The 17,279-nt window shown below is 45.1% G+C and overlaps 1 protein-coding gene across 1 annotated transcript; it reads right to left on the reverse strand.

The window, feature by feature from the left end:
- Nucleotides 1-8,514: 8,514 nt before the first annotated feature.
- Nucleotides 8,515-17,273, reverse strand: LOC109936349 (gastrula zinc finger protein XlCGF8.2DB-like). Its single transcript, XM_048598932.1, has 3 exons — nt 15,416-17,273; nt 12,316-12,715; nt 8,515-10,412 (listed from the first exon to the last, which is right to left on the reverse strand). Exon 3 carries the CDS (start codon nt 10,125-10,127, stop codon nt 9,369-9,371), a length of 759 nt encoding a protein of 252 aa, XP_048454889.1. The 5' UTR covers nt 10,128-10,412; nt 12,316-12,715; nt 15,416-17,273; the 3' UTR covers nt 8,515-9,368.
- Between the last annotated feature and the right edge of the window lie 6 nt (nt 17,274-17,279).

The following is a 17,279-nucleotide window of genomic DNA, read 5'->3' on the forward strand; positions in this document are numbered from 1 at the left end:
TGCTGCTTGGCCTGCTGTGTTCATCCAGCCCTGCACCTTGTTGTCTCAAGTCTTTTGTTGTCTGGTTTCAACTGGGTCCCAGTGCACGAAAATGAAAAACTGAGTCCACGTGACAGTTTCTACAGCTACTGGGTGCCTTGGTATGGAGCATCTCATAGACATTGGTGATAACATTCTGACTTTGTTAGGCAGGTTCCCTTTGTATTTCTTGAGGCTTTGTTACTCATTTAGAGTTAGTTTGGTTTGATTGGATCACGTTTTTGGGAGAACAGAAGATAAAGGAAGAGAAAAAACAGTGTGGAGCTAGAGGAACACAGCAGGACAGGCAGCATCAGAGGAGCAGGAAAGTTGATGTTTTGGTTCGGAACCCTTCTTCAAAAATAGGAAGGGGGAAGGAAGCTCAGAAATAAATAGGAGAAGCGAGGTGAGGTGAGGTGAGGTGGAATTGGGGAAGGTAGGTGAGTCCAGGTAGGGAGTGGTGGGCATTGGTCAGTGAGGTGTGAGGGGCAGATAGGTGGGAGAGAAGATGGACAAGTTGTGTCAGGTCAAGGAGGCAGGGATGAGAGGGAGGGTTGGTCATGGGATTAGGCCGGGGGTGGGGAGATTTTGGCACTGGTAAAATCCACATTTAGGCCATTGGGCTGTAGGCTCCCAAGGTGGAATATGAGGTGCTGCTCTTCCAATTTGCGGGTGGTGTCATTGTGACACTGGAGGAGGTTCAGGATGGACTGTCACCTCGGGAGTGAGAGGGGTAATTAAAATGGTTCACGACCAAAAGGTGTTGTCATTTCTGGCGAACAGCGCAGATGGTCTACAAAATGGTCTCTGAGCTTCCGCTTGGTCTTACCAATGTAGAGGAGGCCATATGGGGAGCAGCGTATGCAGTAGACCATGTTGACAGATGCACAGGTGAGCCCCTGTCTAATGTGGAAGGTTTATTTTGTGCCTTGAATGGAGGTGAGGGTGTAGGTGTAGGGGCAGGTGTAGCACTTCCTGTGGTTGCAGGGAAAGGTGCCAGGAGTGGTGGGGTTAATGGGGAGTGTGTCATGGAGAGCGGTCCCTATGAAAGGCAGATTGGAGTCAGGAGGGAAGTCTGATTGTAGGTGGCGGAAGTAGTGGAGAATGATATGTTGGATGCGGAGGTTGGTGGCTGATATGTGAGAACAAGGAGGATTCTGTCTTTATTTTTGTTGGGGGCAGGGGATGTGAGGGCAGAGATGCGGGAAATGCAAGAGATGTGGTTGAGGGCATTTTCGATCACCAGAGGGGGGAGGTTGCGGTCCTTGAAATAGGAGGACATCTGGGATGTGCAGGAGTGGAACGCCCCATTTTGGGAGCAGACGCGGTGGAAGCAGAGGAATTGGGAGTAGGGGATCGCATTCTTGCAGGAAGGTGGGTGAGAGGAGGTGTAGTCTAGGTAGCTGTGGGAGTCAGTAGCCTTGAAATAGATGTCGGTTTTGAAGCGGTCACCAGAGATGGAGACAGAGAGGTCCAGGAAGGAGAGGGAGGTATCAGAGATGGTCCAGGTGAATTTGAGGTTGGGGTGAAAGGTGATAGTAAAGTTGATGAACTGTTCAAGCTCCATGTGGGAACACGAGGCAGCGCTGATACAGTCATCAATGTAACGGAGGAAGCGGTGGGGTATAGTGCCAGTATAGCAGTGGAAGAAGAACTATTCCACATATCCTGCGAAGAGACAGGCATAGCTTGGGCCCATGCAGGTGCCCATGGCTACCCTATTAGTCTGTAGGAAGTAGGAGGAGATGAAGGAGAAGTTGTTAAGGGTAAGGATGAGTTTGGTTAAGCGGATGAGGGTATCGGTGGAGGGGGACTGGTTGGGCCTGCGGGAAAGAAGAAGCAGAGGACTTTTAGGCCATCTGCATGGGGGATACAACTGTACAGGGATTGGATGTCCATCGTGAAGATAAGGTGTTGGGGGCCAGGGAATTGGAAGTCTTGGAGAAGGTGGAGGGCGTGGTGGTGTCCCGTACATAGGTGGGGAGTTCCTGGACCGGGGAGAAAACAGAGTTAAGGTAAGCGGAGAAAAGTTCAGTGGGGCAGGAGCAGGCAGAGACAATGGTTCGGCTGGGACAGTCAGTAAAAGAATATTCCAGAGAAACTGCAATTATCTGTTCTGAATTTCAATTCTGTACTGATAGTGAGGGCTTTGTCATCTCTTTTAACACAGTATTGGAGGAGGATTTCATACAGGAAATTCAAACCAAGCGCCACATCTGCATCTGACAGAATCACTCGATTCATTCAATCCTGAGTATCATCGGCCTCTGACTGTAGAAGGAGATTTGCTCTGTTAAAAGGAGAAGATATCAAAAGATTGGAAAAGGAACAAGACACACAAATAGAACTGAGTGAGAGTGTTCTGTGGCATACCCTGAAAAAACATCACAGCATTTGCAGAAGAGAGAAATTGTACATGCATGGGCAAGGCTTCAGCTGATCATCCAAACAAACACAACTACGCCATGGGGAAATTGTGGAAATGTGGTGACTGTGGGAATGGACTCAATTACCCATCACAACTGGATGTTCATCGGTGCAGTCACACTAGGGAGAGGCCAGTCACCTGCTCTGTCTGTGGGAGGGCATTTACTCAGTCATCCCACCTTCAGACATACCAACTTGCTTACTCTAATCACAAATTTTAATTGTTCTGAGTGTGAGAAGAGCTTTAAAAGAAAAAAAGTATCTTCTGACACACCAGTACACTCACACAGGGGAGAGGCCATTCACTTGTTCTGTGTGTGGGAGGGGATTCACTTGTCCATCTGGCCTATTGTATCACCAGCGGATTCACACTGGGGAGAGGCCATTCGCTTACTCGACATGTGGGAAAAGATTCACATGTCCATCTGGCCTACTGTATCACTAGTGGATTCATATTGAGGGAAGACTATTCACCTGCTCTGTGTGTGGGAAAGGATTTATTAATTCATCCAAACTGCAGGTACACCAGCAACTTCACACAGGGGACAGACCTTTCCCCTGCTCTCCTGTGGGAAGGAATTCACCTGTTCATATAACCTTCTGACACATCAGTAGGTTCACACTAAGGAGAAGCCTTTCACCTTCTGTGTGTGTGAAGGAATTCACTTGATCGTCCAACTGAATGAATCGGCAGAGAGGCTGTTCACCTGTTCCACACGTGGGAAGGGGTTCACTCAGTCATCCAACCTGCAGCCACACCAAAGGATTCACACTGGGGAGAGGCCATTCACCTGTAATGTCCATGGGAAGGGATTCATTCAGGTATCTCACCTTCTAACACACCAGCAAGTTCACAAACATCTGGATTCTACACTTGTTGAATCTGTTAATCATATCAAAGACTGAACCATATTCATTCAGATGATCCTGATTTGTTGATGAGTTTTTATATTCTGGATAAATGAAAATAAATTACCTTTCTCTGAGATTTTCTGTCATCTTTCCTATCTGTTTGTTTAACATGGTCTGGCCAAATTCAGGAAGGACGATCATACAGCAGGAACAGAACCATCTACACACACTCTGTACCCTCTATCCCAGTAGTGAATTGGTACAAAACCAAAGAGTCCTCTAATATTGTCAAATATTTGACTGAAAAATTAATGGATGTGTTGTAAACAGTTGGGTCTCTGAGTGTGTCACACAGATAACGGTTCTTCAGACCATAAGACCTTAAGTTGTAGGAGCAGCATTTGAGTCTGTTCCACCATTTGATCATGGCTGATATATTTCCCAACCCCATTGTACTGTCTCCTCTCCATAATCCTTGATCCCCTTACTAATCAATAATCTGTCTATCTCTGTCTTAAATGCACTTTATTAAATGCAATTAGTTCCTGTAGAAGGGTCACTGGACATGAAATGTTAACTCTGTTTTCTCTCCATATATGCTGCTAGACGTTCTGAGATTTTCTTGAAATTTCTGTTTTTCTTTCATGAATTACCTGGCTGTTTCATAAAAAGAAGTGCTTGCACTAAGGAAGTGCAGGTCTCCTGGAAGAAGAGGGTCCTGTAATGTAATACTTTGGAGAGAATATATCACTTTCAACAGTACAAGAAGACAGCTCACCACAATCTTCTCAAGAACAATCAGGAATCGGCAATAAATATTGGTTATGGCAGTGATGAATGAATGAAATAAAACTTTTCACAGCCCTGGAGAATTTTTGAATGTGTCAGATAAATACTTGGAACAGAAAGAGGCTATGCAGACCCTGTAGCACCCAACTCAATCAGTTCTGACCCATATTCCATAGTGTAGAGCTGGAACACAGCAGGCTGGGTAGCATCAGAGCAGCAGGAAAGTTCTGAAGAAGGGTCCTGACCCCAAACATCAACTTTCCTGCTCCTCTGATGCTGCCTGGCCTGCTGTGTTCCTCCAGCTCCACACTGTGTTATTTCTGACTCCAGCATCTGCAGTTCTTGCTATTTCTGATCCATATTCCAAATCCTTTGAAGCTCTTAGCAAAAATCTAACATCTCAGTTTTAAAATGCTCGTTTGGCTCTTGGTATCCACAACCTGTTGGGGCAGTGCATTCCACATTTCTAATTCTCCACCTAGCTCTCACATTGCCATTTCTATCGTCGGCTCACCACTCCTCCAGTGATACTAAAAGTAAACTTCAAGAAAGCAGCTCATCTTTCAATTCGGCACTTTACTGCTTTCTGGACTCACCAGTGAAAGCAGCAATGTCAGACTGCAAATCTGACACCTATTTCGTTTTTATTTTTGTTGTTTCAATTTGTTTCCAGGCACATCTTTTGTTTCTTTGTTGCATGTACAGCCCCAGCTCTATTCCCCATGGCCTTGAGTGACAAATATTTTTGTCATTTTATCTTCCATCTTCCACCCTGTCACAGATCATCTTTTTGTACTTGTCTCACCCCCACCTTGTTCAAAACCTATTACATTTCTCATGTTTTCCAGACCTGATGAAAGTTCACAGACCTGAAAAATTAACCTGTTTCTTTCTGCACAGATTATGCCAGACCTGTTAAGTTTCATTTTAACATGTTCTTTTTCCATTCCTAAGATTGAGACAATCAAATCAGCTCCCTGTCCTACTTCCTTCCCTTCCACATGCTCACTGGGAGAAACTGCCTCAAGTTCTTCGGTACAAAAACAAAGTTGCTGGAAAAGCTCAGCATGTCTGGGAGCATCTGTGAAGGAAAAAACAGAGTTAACGTTTCGGGTTCAGTGACCCTTCCTCAGAACTCAAATTCTTCGGTGACTGAGTTCTGAATGTGCGCTACTCTCCACTTTCCCCGCTATTTCCTGTCAGAGCTCACCTTATCCAAGACTCTCAATTCCTGCTCCATTGGCCCTATTCCCACTAAATGGCTAACGACCGAAATGCTCTCTATTTGCTGCATTTGTCAGTGGTGCTCCTACAGGCACTGTCCTTTTTGCTATAAATCTGCCATATCCACATTCCAAGTTACTGCAAGAAACTGTCTCATTTTGAACCTGCCTTTCCTGTCCAAAGTCCTAGATTGTATTGTTTCCTCCCAAATCACGCCATCAATCCTAGAAGGTAGTGTTTGAATCCCTAATCGGATTTTTGCCCCTACCACACTCATGAAAAGCTGCATCTGTGGTCAAATTCACCAGTTGGTGGAGCAACACGCGCTTGTGTGGAAAATTGACAAGTTACTTCCGGTTTGATTGATTGATTGTCACGTGTACCGAAATACAGTGAAAAGCTTTGTTTACGAATGGTACAGGCAGATCACAGCAAGCAAAGGGTGTACAGATCAAAAAGACTTAGAGGCATATAGGTTACATTATTTGAGGCTAGAGTCCATTCAACAGTCTGATAACAGCTGGAAAGAAGCTGTTCCTGAACCTACTTGTGCATAAGCAAATAACAACCCTTTAAATAGCAATTGAGCCAGTCCAAATGACTGTTGAATCCTGATGGTATCCATACGGAGGACGTCTATTTGGTATATGTGATCAGAAGCAGCAGCTTTCTGACAATTATCTTAAAAACGGTGGCAATCATGAGTTGTTGAAGCAGAAGTAGGCCTTTTGAGTCTGCTTCTCTATTCCATGAGATCACAGCAGATCTGATAGTCCTAAACTCCACTGTCCTGGCACTTCTCTATAACCCTTAATTTCTTCACTTTTTTTTTAATCCCAACGTGGTGAGTTCTTTAGAGATTGAATGGGGAAATAATAGTGGGGAACCAGGAAATGGCAGAAGAGTTGAAAAAAGAGCTTAAATCAGTCTTCATTGTAGAAGCCACTCATAGCATTCACAGGGAAGCTAATAAAGCTAAGGAACAATTAATCCCCTGGACCTGGTGGGCAACATCCGAGGGTATGAAAGGAATTAGTTACAGAGTTTGTGGATGCACTGGCAGTCATCTTACGAGAGTCTCTAGATTTTGGAAAAGTCCCAGAGGATTGGAATACTGCCAGTTAATACCGTTATGTGAAAAGGGTAGGAGACAAAGTTAGCCTAACATCTGTTACTGGGAAAATCTAAGATTCTGTTGTAGAGGATGTAACAGCGGAGTAATAGAATGATCCATCCTCCACTCTCAGGTTACATACGTTGAGGTAATGACACGTTGTAAGACATGTCAACAACTGTCCGATATCATCTCAAAATGTTGTGTATATTCAGTTTGTTAATAAACTAGTTTGAAGGCCGTGCCCATTTTAGTTGATTTTTTTGTGTAGTGCAAATATCTGGCATTGCATATTCACAGTCTAATTGCATTGAACATCCTCCTTAACACAGATTTTGCCACTGATGATGGATTTATAGCAATTATCTGCCTTTGAAGATATAGGGACAATCAAAAGGAGGTTAAAAGAATTAATCTCATTCTCTGTCAATCATTGAGTGTCTGATAAGCTACCATGTACAGAACTATCAATTATTCCAATATTTCTGATCAACAATTGCATTGAATCATTGTACAAAGTCTTTACATCAGCCTGCTCACCTGGATGGATTGACATAATAAATACGTGTGACAAGCAAATGCCGGTATGATCACAAACCTGTCTCGTCAATCTCTGGCAGTGAACTGCAAGGAGCCAGAGATTGAAAAGGAGTGAGGGAGTCAAGGTCATTGTGACCTCGCTCACTGCAGGAAGACAAGGTCATTGTGACCTCACTCAGTCTTTGTCACAGCAAAAGAGCGAGAGCATTTAGAGCAAGAGAGAGAGAGATAGCAAAAAGAGAGATCAAGAGAGAGGGAAACAGCACGGGGAGCGGGGGTGGGGAGACAGTGAGCGAGACGGCAAAAGCGAGAGGGAGGGAGATGGAAAGGGCGAGAGGGTGAGGGCAAGGATAAGAGGGCGAGCGATACGGCAAAAGCAAGAGAGAGGGAGAGTGTGAGAGAGGGGGAGACGTCAAGGGCGAGAGCGAGAGTGGGCGAGGGCGAAAGAGAGGGTGACAGCGACAGAGCACGCGACGGCGAGAGAGGGCGCAAGAAAGTCAGAGACAGAGACAGACAGTGTGAGAGAGCAAGACAGAGGCAGAGACAGAGAGAGATACCCACACACATACACAGAGACACAGGCAGAAAGAGAATCAGAGAGAGAGACAGATACAGACAGAGAGAGAAACACATAGTGCCTAGGCGGCACGGTGGCTCAGTAGTTAGCACTGCTGCCTCACAGCACCCACCAGGGACCCGGGTTCCATTTCACCCTCGGGCGATTGGAGTTTGCACATTCTCCCGGTGTCTGTGTGGGTTTCCTTCGGGTACTCCAGTTTCCTCCCACAGTCCAAAGACGTGCAGGTTAGGTGGATTGGCTATGCTAAATTGCACAGTGTTCAGGGATGTGTAGATTAGGTGATTTATAGGGGGATGGGTCTGGGGGGTGATGGGATGCTCTGAGGAGTGGTGTGGACTTTTTGGGCCAAAGGGCCTGTTTCCACACTGTAGGGATTCTATGGTCTATGATTCTATGTAATACTCACCATCCCAGTGGGTCCCTGCTCTCTCGATGGTTTCTCACATCCCCTGTCTCGTATGTAGGACAAACCCTGCTCCTAGGGTTTGTTTCAGTCTGGCTGGCTCAGCGAGGGGTGGGTGGCATTGAGATTTCAACAGTGCCCACACTCATTCTCACACACACAAGCAGACAGCAACCACCTAATACTCACCTCATGCTCCGTCCACCTGGTAAAAGGAACTATGGAAGCCAGGACCTACTTCTAAATACCTTCAAATGTGTCACTCAAAGCACCCTCTCCACCGATATCCCAGCTCATCCAGTCAGCTGCCAGCTCCATCTACCTGGGGTACACCTCCCTCAGGAATGGAGCATACCAAGGGGTGTCTTAGTGAGATTATGCAGTGGAGGGTAATGAGGAGGCGTGAGTGAAAGCAGCAGCTCCATAGTTTAATCCAGTCTGCCTCTGTCAGTCCCGCTTCTCACCTCACACACTGGCCCCAGATTTAAAATCCACACAGACAAAGCTGCAGTTTCAAACAAGCGGCAGCCACAACACAGGTTCATTTAGACAATGGAATTCTGCAACTAATGGTCACAAATTTATTTCACAAAAGAACACAGGATTTTCACACAGATCAACAGAAGGTGTAAATGGGACTGAAATGAACAAGTCAGAAAGTTTACTTTTAATGAGTTTCTGAGAATTCCACAAATGAATCAATCCATTTTACAAATGAACAGCGGTTAACAGACCCTTTATACAAATTAACGAGTTTATTTTACAAATGAACTTGAGTTTATTAAACAAGCCTGTCAATATACCAAGAGACATCGTGTCTGTGTGTATCTCTATGTGGATGTGTTTGTGACTGTCTGTATGGGTGCGTGTCTACATATATATGTTGGCATCGCACTTCATCTGCACTTGTTTCGGTCTCTGAGTTTGTCTCTGTGTCTTTTTGTGTGTCTGTGTTCGTCAGTGTGAAAAACACTACCTGCAATGTGACACACTTTGTCCCGGGGGAAGTGCGTGCCTGTGAGCCTCTATGTCTCTGTTTGCGTTTATGTGTCTGTGAATCTGGTTTTGTGCCTATATATCAGTGTGGGTCTATGAATATGGTTTTGAGCCTCTCTGTGTCTCAATGTGTTTGTGGGCCCAGCTCTGCCTGCAATGGGACACACTTTGAATGAATGAATTAAAACATGATGAATCACAGTCACAAAGGCTCTCTTTTTGATACAATGTCAGCCTCTGCTGGCCTCACAACCTCACATCATAAGCACCACATATTTCCCCGTTCCACTGCATCTACTTCCTGGTGGGAGGTGAATCAATCCTCCATCCCATCAATAACCTATCCTCCAGGGGGCTAGATCACAGTTCTGTTAAGAACAGCAACAGATGCCTGCCCTGCAGTTACTTGTGAACTCGCTGGTATCTCAGGAGGTTGGATGACTGAGTAAATCCTTTCCAACAGACGGAGCAGATAACAACTTCTCACGCGCATGTATTCGCTGGTGTCTCAGAAGGCTGTTTGATTGGACAAATCGTTGCCCACATACAGAGCAGGGGAATGGCCTCTCGCCAGTGTGAATGCGTTGGTGTATCAGCACTTCACGTCTGCTTTTAAAGCTCTTCTCACAGTCTGCACATTTGAAAGGTCTCTCATCAGTATGAACAAGTTGGTGTGCCTTAAGGTGGGATTGCTGAGAGAATCCCTTCCCGCACTCAGAGCAGGGGAACGGCCTCTCCCCAGTGTGAATGTGTTGGTGTATCAACAGATCACGTCTGCTTTTAAAGCTTTTCTCACATTCCGAACATTTGAAAGGTCTCTCATCAGTGTGAACAAGTTGGTGTGCCTTAAGGTGGGCTAACTGTGTGAATCCCTTCCCACACTCAGAGCAGGGGAAAAGCTTCTCCCCAGCGTGAACTCTCTGGTGTGTCAGCATGTTAGCTGAACAAGTGAATCCCTTCCCACACTCAGGGCAGGCATACGGCCTTTCTCCAGTGTGACTGCGTTCATGTTTCTCAAGGTCAGATGACTGAATGAATCCCTTCCCACAAACAGAGCAGGTGTACGGCCTCTCCCCAGTGTGACTGCGTCGATGAGTTTCCAGCCAGCATGGGTACTTGAATCCCTTCCCACAGTCCGCACATTTCCATGGTTTTTCTGCGGTGCAAGTGTCATGTCTCTCCATATTGGGTGATCAGCTAACTCCTTGTCCATACAGAGGACAGGGATACAGTTTCTCCCCTCTGTGGGTAGTGTGATGGTATTCAGGTTCTGTAATTGGTTCAAGACCTATCCACAGTCAGTTCAACAGAACACTCACTTGGTTGGAAGTGTCTTGGTGCATTTCCAGATGTTGGAAATCTTTTCCCACAGGCAAAACAAACATTGAAAATCCAATGGTTTTCAACTCCTGGTGAATTGACTCACTCTCAGATCTTGATGGGATGTTTGTTTGGAATTCAGTGATTCTCTGTAAAACAATTTTCAATCAGGAAAAAGGTGAAAAAGAGAAAGAGAACTGTTTAGGACAGTAAAAGGAGGTTGTGAAATGGAATTCAATGAATCCGGTAATTTGTGTGAAAGATACTCCGAAATTGTGACAACGTAAAAATTTATTGGATTGTCATAAATACTCAACTAGTTCATGAACATGGTTCAGAGAAGGGGATCTGCTGCCTGCCCTGGATCTCCATAAGACTCAGCCCTCAACAGGAGGAGAGACAGTGAGAACAGTGGGATACTTAAGGACACTGTTTCCTCCATTTATATCACAGGAATAACTTTGTCAGATCCTCGCTTCAAGGTCCAGAGCAGTGTGAATGGAAAACTATCACCTATAAACTCCCCTCCCAGGCATGCTCTGCCCTCTTGTGGACTCGTCACTGTTTCTTTATAGCTGCTGCCTGACAATCCTGCAACTCGTCACTGAACAGCACTGTGGGAGAACTATCACAGCAGCGAATGCTGGCCTCTTTAGCCTTGCTCATTGTCCCAGCAATAAAATTAAATATAAAGTAGATTTGAACTGCTCTGGAGAAAAGCCTCTTCCTGAAGTAAATGCCTGAACTTTGGACACCTTCAGTTTAGGAACTAACCCTGGGAATACTTTCTGTGACAGCCTCCCACTGGAAGTTATTGCAGCAGTCAGTCTCAGCAGCACTGTGGGGCTGTGGGCTAAACCCAGCAGCTTCTCCTCGCTCTCCACTGTGGATGAAAATGAAACACCAAAAAGTGACCCACACAAGAGGCCAGGGACAGACTTCCGCATCCAACCACCATCCTGATGTGAAGCAGCTCTTTACCGGATACGCCTGCAGTTCGAGACTGGGTTCTGAGAGCAATCCCTACAACAGACATAAGAATGTGCGGTAGGAGATTTGCAAGAAAGTGAAAGTGCTGCAAATCCTCAGCAGCTCAGGCAGTATCGAGGGAGAAACAAGGGAACAAAAGAGGGAGAGAAGGAGTAAAATGTCAGGGAGAGATGGACAAGAGTTAAGAAGAGACTGGGGAGGGGATACTCACTATTCTAGAAGTTTGCTTCAGGGAGGGGTGGGGGTGAGGTTGAAGTATCAAAACTGGCATTGAGACTCCAATAGTATATACAGGGTAGCACCACGGTGGATGTCATCAGAAAACTTTGGTGGCATTCATTTTGAATTTGGGTACAGTCGAGTACAGTAGAGAGCTGAGAACACATTCTTGGGGGCTCCAGTGTTGAGGGTTATTGTGGAGGTGGTTCAGGGAAGGGGACCCACACAAAAAAAAAAAAACAAAAAAAAAAAAAAACTTTGCCTTCAAAGGGAAGAGAGATGGTAGGAGCAGAGGGACACTTAAGGACATTATTTCCTCATTCGCATCACAGGAATAACTGCGACAGATCCTTCCTTCAAAAAAAGTTAAGACCACCGCATTTAGGGAATCATCACCTATAAACCCCAAATCTGTCCCAGAAACACACTGTTCTGTTGTGGACACATGTCACGGTTTCTTTAGAGGATTGTCAGACAGCAGGTATAACTCCTCACTGAACAGCACTGTGAGAACTGTCACAGCAGCAGAGCAGTGAATGCTGGCCTCTTTAGCATTGCTCATGTTGCAATGATAAAAATTTGATGTAAATTAGATCAGAACTGTTGTTGGAATTTTTTTTGGCAAAAGGTATTTTTTATTTGTAAGAAATGGAATCTTTACGTACATACAGTTACTAAAGCTGTTCAGATCTAAGCAGTTTTTGCGTACAGAAAAGAAAACAAACTTTGGGCTGTGACTTTTGATAGTTGCAACTAATCTCAGTGCATTTCTGAAATATGCTGGGTACTAGGATCTATTTACATGTATCTGGACCTTCCCAATGCCTCAACAACCGAACATACCTCTGTTGTACTTTGGCAGAAAGACCTTAGACAGTGGTCTTTCCTCAATCCGCTTTGGCGGCAGCTGTCCCAAGCTTTAGTGTCCTTCAGCACGCAGTCCTAGACTTAGATTGTCTGCAGCCAGTCTGCAACACTTGGTCAGGGTCAATTCTTTCACCTGGAAGACCAGTAAGTTTCAGGCAGACCACAGAGTGTCCTTCACCAAGTTGATGGTCCTTCAGGCGCAGTTGTGTTTTTCTTGGTGTGCGTCCCAGGAAAGAGACCATACAGCATGGAGTCCTGCATCACGGAGCTGCTCAGGACAAACCTCAACAAATCCCAGTGCATCTGTCTCCAGACATCTTTTGGAAAGGCATATTCCAGCAGGAGATGTGCGACAGTCTCAACCCCCCTGCAGATGCTGGAAAGTTTCAAGAATGCAACATTTAGAATCAATAAGGAGGCAGTAGATATGGTTTACTGCGGCTTGGGCTTTCAGAAGACATCCAAAGGTCCCACAGCAGAGATTAACATGCAAAATTAAAGCACATGGGATTGGGAGTAGTGTACTGACGCAGATACAGAACTGGCTGGCAGACGGGAAACAAAAAGAGTCAGGATAAGCAGCTCGTTTTTTTTTTTTTTAAAAATGGCAGCAGTGGCTAGTGTGGTACTGCAGGAATCAGTGGTTAGACCCCAGCTATTCTTTGTTCATTCAGTTAATGAGTCAATGTGTAGGCCAGACTGGGTCAGGATAGCAGTTTTCTTCCCTAAAAGGACATTAGTGAACCAGATGCGTTTTTCCAACCATCAACAATGGATCCATGGTCATCATCTTAATTCCAGATTTCTTTTAAAAATTTAACTCAAATTCCACCATCTGCCATGGCAGGATTTGAACCTGGGTAGCCAAAATATTAACAGTGTTATTGCTGGATTAACAGTCCAGTAATAATACCATGAGGCAATCACCTCCCCTATTCACAACATATATATTAATGAATTAGATGAAGAAACTTAGATATCATATCTCCAAGCACATAGAAAACATGTGACGAAGAGGGTTGATGAAGGCAGAGCAGTGGACGTGGTCTATATGGACTTCAGTAAAGCGTTCGACAAAATTCCACATGGTACACTGGTTGGCAAGGTTAGGCCACACGGAATAGAGGGAGAAATAGTCACGTGGGTACATAATTGGCTTGAAGGTAGTAGACAGAGGGTGGTGAGGGAGTGTTGCTTTTCGGAATGGAGATCAGTGGTGTGCTGCAAGAGTCAGTGATGGATCTACTGCTTTTTGTCATTTATACAAATGATTTGATATGAGCATAGCAGATATATTGAGTAAGATTGCAGATGACACCAGAATTGATGGTGTAATGGAGAGTGAAGAAGGTTATCTCAGTGTAGAACAGGATCTTGATCAGATGGACTGAGGAGTGGCAGACAGAGTTTAATTTAGATAAATATGAGGTGCTGCATTTTAGAAAGGCAAATTGGGGCACGGTTTACACGTTTAATGGTAAGGTCCTGGGGTGTGTTGCTGAACAAAGACCTTAGAGTACAGATTCACAGCTCCATGAAAGTAGAGATGCAAGTAGATAGGATAGTGAAGAAGGTTTTTGGTATGCTTGCCTTTATGAGTCAGTGCAGAGTGTAGGAGTTGGGAGGTCATGCTATGGCTGTACAAGACATCGGTTCAGCCACTTTTGGAATACTGCTTTCAGTTCTGGCTTCCCTGCTATTGGAAAGATGTTCTGAAACTTGAAAGGGTTTACAAGGATGTTGCCAGAATTAGAGGGTTTGAGCTATAGGGAGAGGCTAAATAGGCTGGGGCTATTTTCCTTGAAGCGTCAGAGGCTGACAGGTGACGTTATAGAGGTTTAGAAGGTCATGAGGGACATGGATAGAGTAAATAGGCCAGGTTTTTACCCCAGGGTGGGGTGTCCAAAACTAGAGGGCATAGGTTTATGGAGACAGGGGAAAGATTTAAAAAGGGATTAAGGGGCAACTTTTTCACGCCAAGGGTGGTGCATGTATGGAATGGACTGTCAGAGGAAGTGGTGGAGGCTGCTATCATTACAACATTTAAAAGGCTTCTGGATGGGTGTATGAATAGGAAGGGTTTAGAGGGATATGGGCCAAACGCTGACAAATGGGACTAGATTTATACAAGCTATCTGGTCAGCATAGACGAATTGGACTGAAGGGTCTGTTTCCAGTCTGTACATCCCTATGACTCCACAACAAGGGCTGCTGAGACAATGAACTAGGAGGAGGATGCAGTTTGGCTTCATTGTGATTTGGAGTTGAGTGAGTGGGCAAAAATGCAAGACAGATGAATGATGATGTGGATAAATGGGTAGTTATCCACTTTGTTCGCAAAAACAAGACGATCAAGATCTGAATGGCAATAGATTGAGACAGAGGGAGGTGAAACAAACCTCCATGTCCTTGTACACAAGTCACTGAAAGTAAGCATACAGGTACAGCAGGAGGTGAACAAGGCAAATGGTATGTTGGCCTTTATGGTGAGAATTTGAGTACAGGACCAGGGATATCTTGCTGAAATTGCACAGGGTCTTGGTTGGGACCTGGAATATTGTGTGCAGGTTTAGAATACTTAACTGATGACACATGTCATCAGGGTGACCTGGAACGGGAGGGGAGGAGCAAACACGGGCCCGCCCACTCACTATAGCGTCGCTACGCTAACTGCGCCTGCGCATTCCCGCCGAACTAAGACGACGGCCGATATAATAGTGTGGAGCTGGAGGACTACAGCAGGCCCGGGCAGCATCAGAGGAGCAGGAAAGTTGACGTTTCGGATCGGGATCCTTCTTCAGAAAAGCTCCCTTTTCAACTTTCCTGCTCCTCTGATGCTGCCTGATCTCCTGCGTTCCTTCAGCTCCACACTTATCTCCAGCGTCTACAGTTCTTACTGTCTCTTACGAGGACGGCCGTTGACCGGGGCCTGTGTCGGGGAAGAAGCCTGAGACTCCCTGCGGTTTAAATCGCGGCACCGGAAAATCCATACTTGGGGCTCGAGACCTATACTGGGCAATGATGAAACCTTCTTGCCGGAATGTTGCGATAAACGCTAACTTTAACTATAACTTACCGCCTTCACATAAGACAGCCGAACATTTCTTTCCGTCTATCACGCGCAGCATTGAGAGCACTCCGTTCCGTTCCAGCTCACGATCCTAGCAAATGATGCGCATGCTCCAACACCATTCCCGCCTGCTCGGTAAGCAAGGGGTGGGGCCGGAGCATTGCGATAGACCTGCTGATCCTCCAACCAACCAGAGTGAATTCGGGTGGGCTGGACCTCCAACTTATCGGTAAGAATGAGGGGCGTGGCTAGTGATCCAACCAATCAGTGAATGAGGAGTCGTGTCTGGAACAAGCGCCGAACTGCCTGTCCCTGGACTAAGGGGACGATGCGTTTCTGTTCGACTCTTTTTTTCCAGCACGTTGAATGGGAAGCATTTCCAAATCGTCAGTCCCGACCAGATATCACATCAAGATCCAGAGTCACTCCATTCACCAGCATCTCACTATCACCGGCCTTTAATCGTGCAAAGTAAAACGTTTGTCTGTTGGAAAAGATTTCCGAGATCAGTATCACTGAAAAAACTCCGAGAGAATCAAAATCGTTCGCAGCTGGAGGATGTATCTAGATCGGGGCACTACACCTGAAGAAGGAGGAGCTGTGGACTTTCTTGATGTTGCAGCATAGATTCACCGCATTGATTCCTGAATTTTATTCTGAACAGAGTATCATAGTCTTCGTATCATTATAGTACAGAAAAAGTAATTTGGTCTATGTAAGTCACTGATTCTCTTTGTTTCTAACCATAAGCACAGAAGACTGAGTAGTACCACCCATTCTGGAAAAAAATGCTTTCTTACCCCTTTGTCTCTTGCCCATCTTGTAATAGTTGGGTCTAAAACATTACCCAAACTTTTAGAATTTACATAAATTTCTTAAATAGGGAATGAAGGCATGGTAGCTAAGGATGGAAAAAAAAATGTTATAATGAGAACACAAGGTTGTGGACAGGTATAGATGGAATCATAACCCACACCACCCTATCCCTGTACCAGCTAATCCACCTAGCCTACACATTCCTGGACACTATGGGCAATTTAGCATGGCCAATCCTTTTAACCTGCATATTTAAGCACCCAGAGGAAACCCATGCAGACACAGGGGGAACGTGGACACACAGTTTCCTTAGGAGGAATTGAATCTTGGTCATGGTGCTGTGAGGCAGCAGTGTTAACCACTGAGATAGGTTTAGTGTATAGGCAAAATATATCTTGTGGGAAAATGTGAAGTCATTCACTTAGGTGGGAAGAATAAATAAGAGCAGAATATACATAAGTGGACATTGGCAGCAGAATTCTGAAGTGCTGAAGGATTTCAGGCATGAGTCACAGAGTTACTATGCAGAGACAGCATGTAGTCAGGAAAGCTTGATGGGCTGCTATCTTTTTATGACAGGAATTGAATATAAATGTAAGGATGTTCACCTTCATTTATGCAGGGAGTTAGTGAGACTATATCTCTCAAACTGTGTGCAATTTTCATCATCTTTCAGGAAGTGTGTAAGTGTTTTGGAGATGATTCAGAAGAGGTTTATTGGATTGATACCTGGAATCAGTGAGTTGTGTAAGGAGGTCAGGTGGCACAGGCAAGAAGGAAAAGGAGGTGGGTAGAACTGCTGATTAAAAAGATAAATTAATGTGATTGTGAGCAAGGATATAGGCTCTGGTGAAGTAGGATCTGTATAGGTCGAGCTTAGAAACACCAATAAGCAGAAAACAACAATAGGGTTGTACATAGAACCCAAGCTGCAGTAGTAATTTGGAGAAGACATTAGAACAAATTTAGAGATAGTAGGAACTGCAGATGCTGGAGAATCTGAGATAACAAGGTGTAGAGCTGGATGAACACAGCAGGCCAAGCAGCATCAGAG

The sequence above is a fragment of the Rhincodon typus genome, chromosome 7 (genome assembly GCF_021869965.1).
Source record: "Rhincodon typus isolate 14 chromosome 7, sRhiTyp1.1, whole genome shotgun sequence".
In the NCBI taxonomy this organism is placed as follows: domain Eukaryota; kingdom Metazoa; phylum Chordata; class Chondrichthyes; order Orectolobiformes; family Rhincodontidae; genus Rhincodon; species Rhincodon typus.

Coding starts and splice junctions, on each gene's coding strand:
- LOC109936349 (XM_048598932.1), bottom strand. CDS start 10,127: ATGGAGAGACATGACACTTGCACCGCAGAAAAACCATGGAAATGTGCG.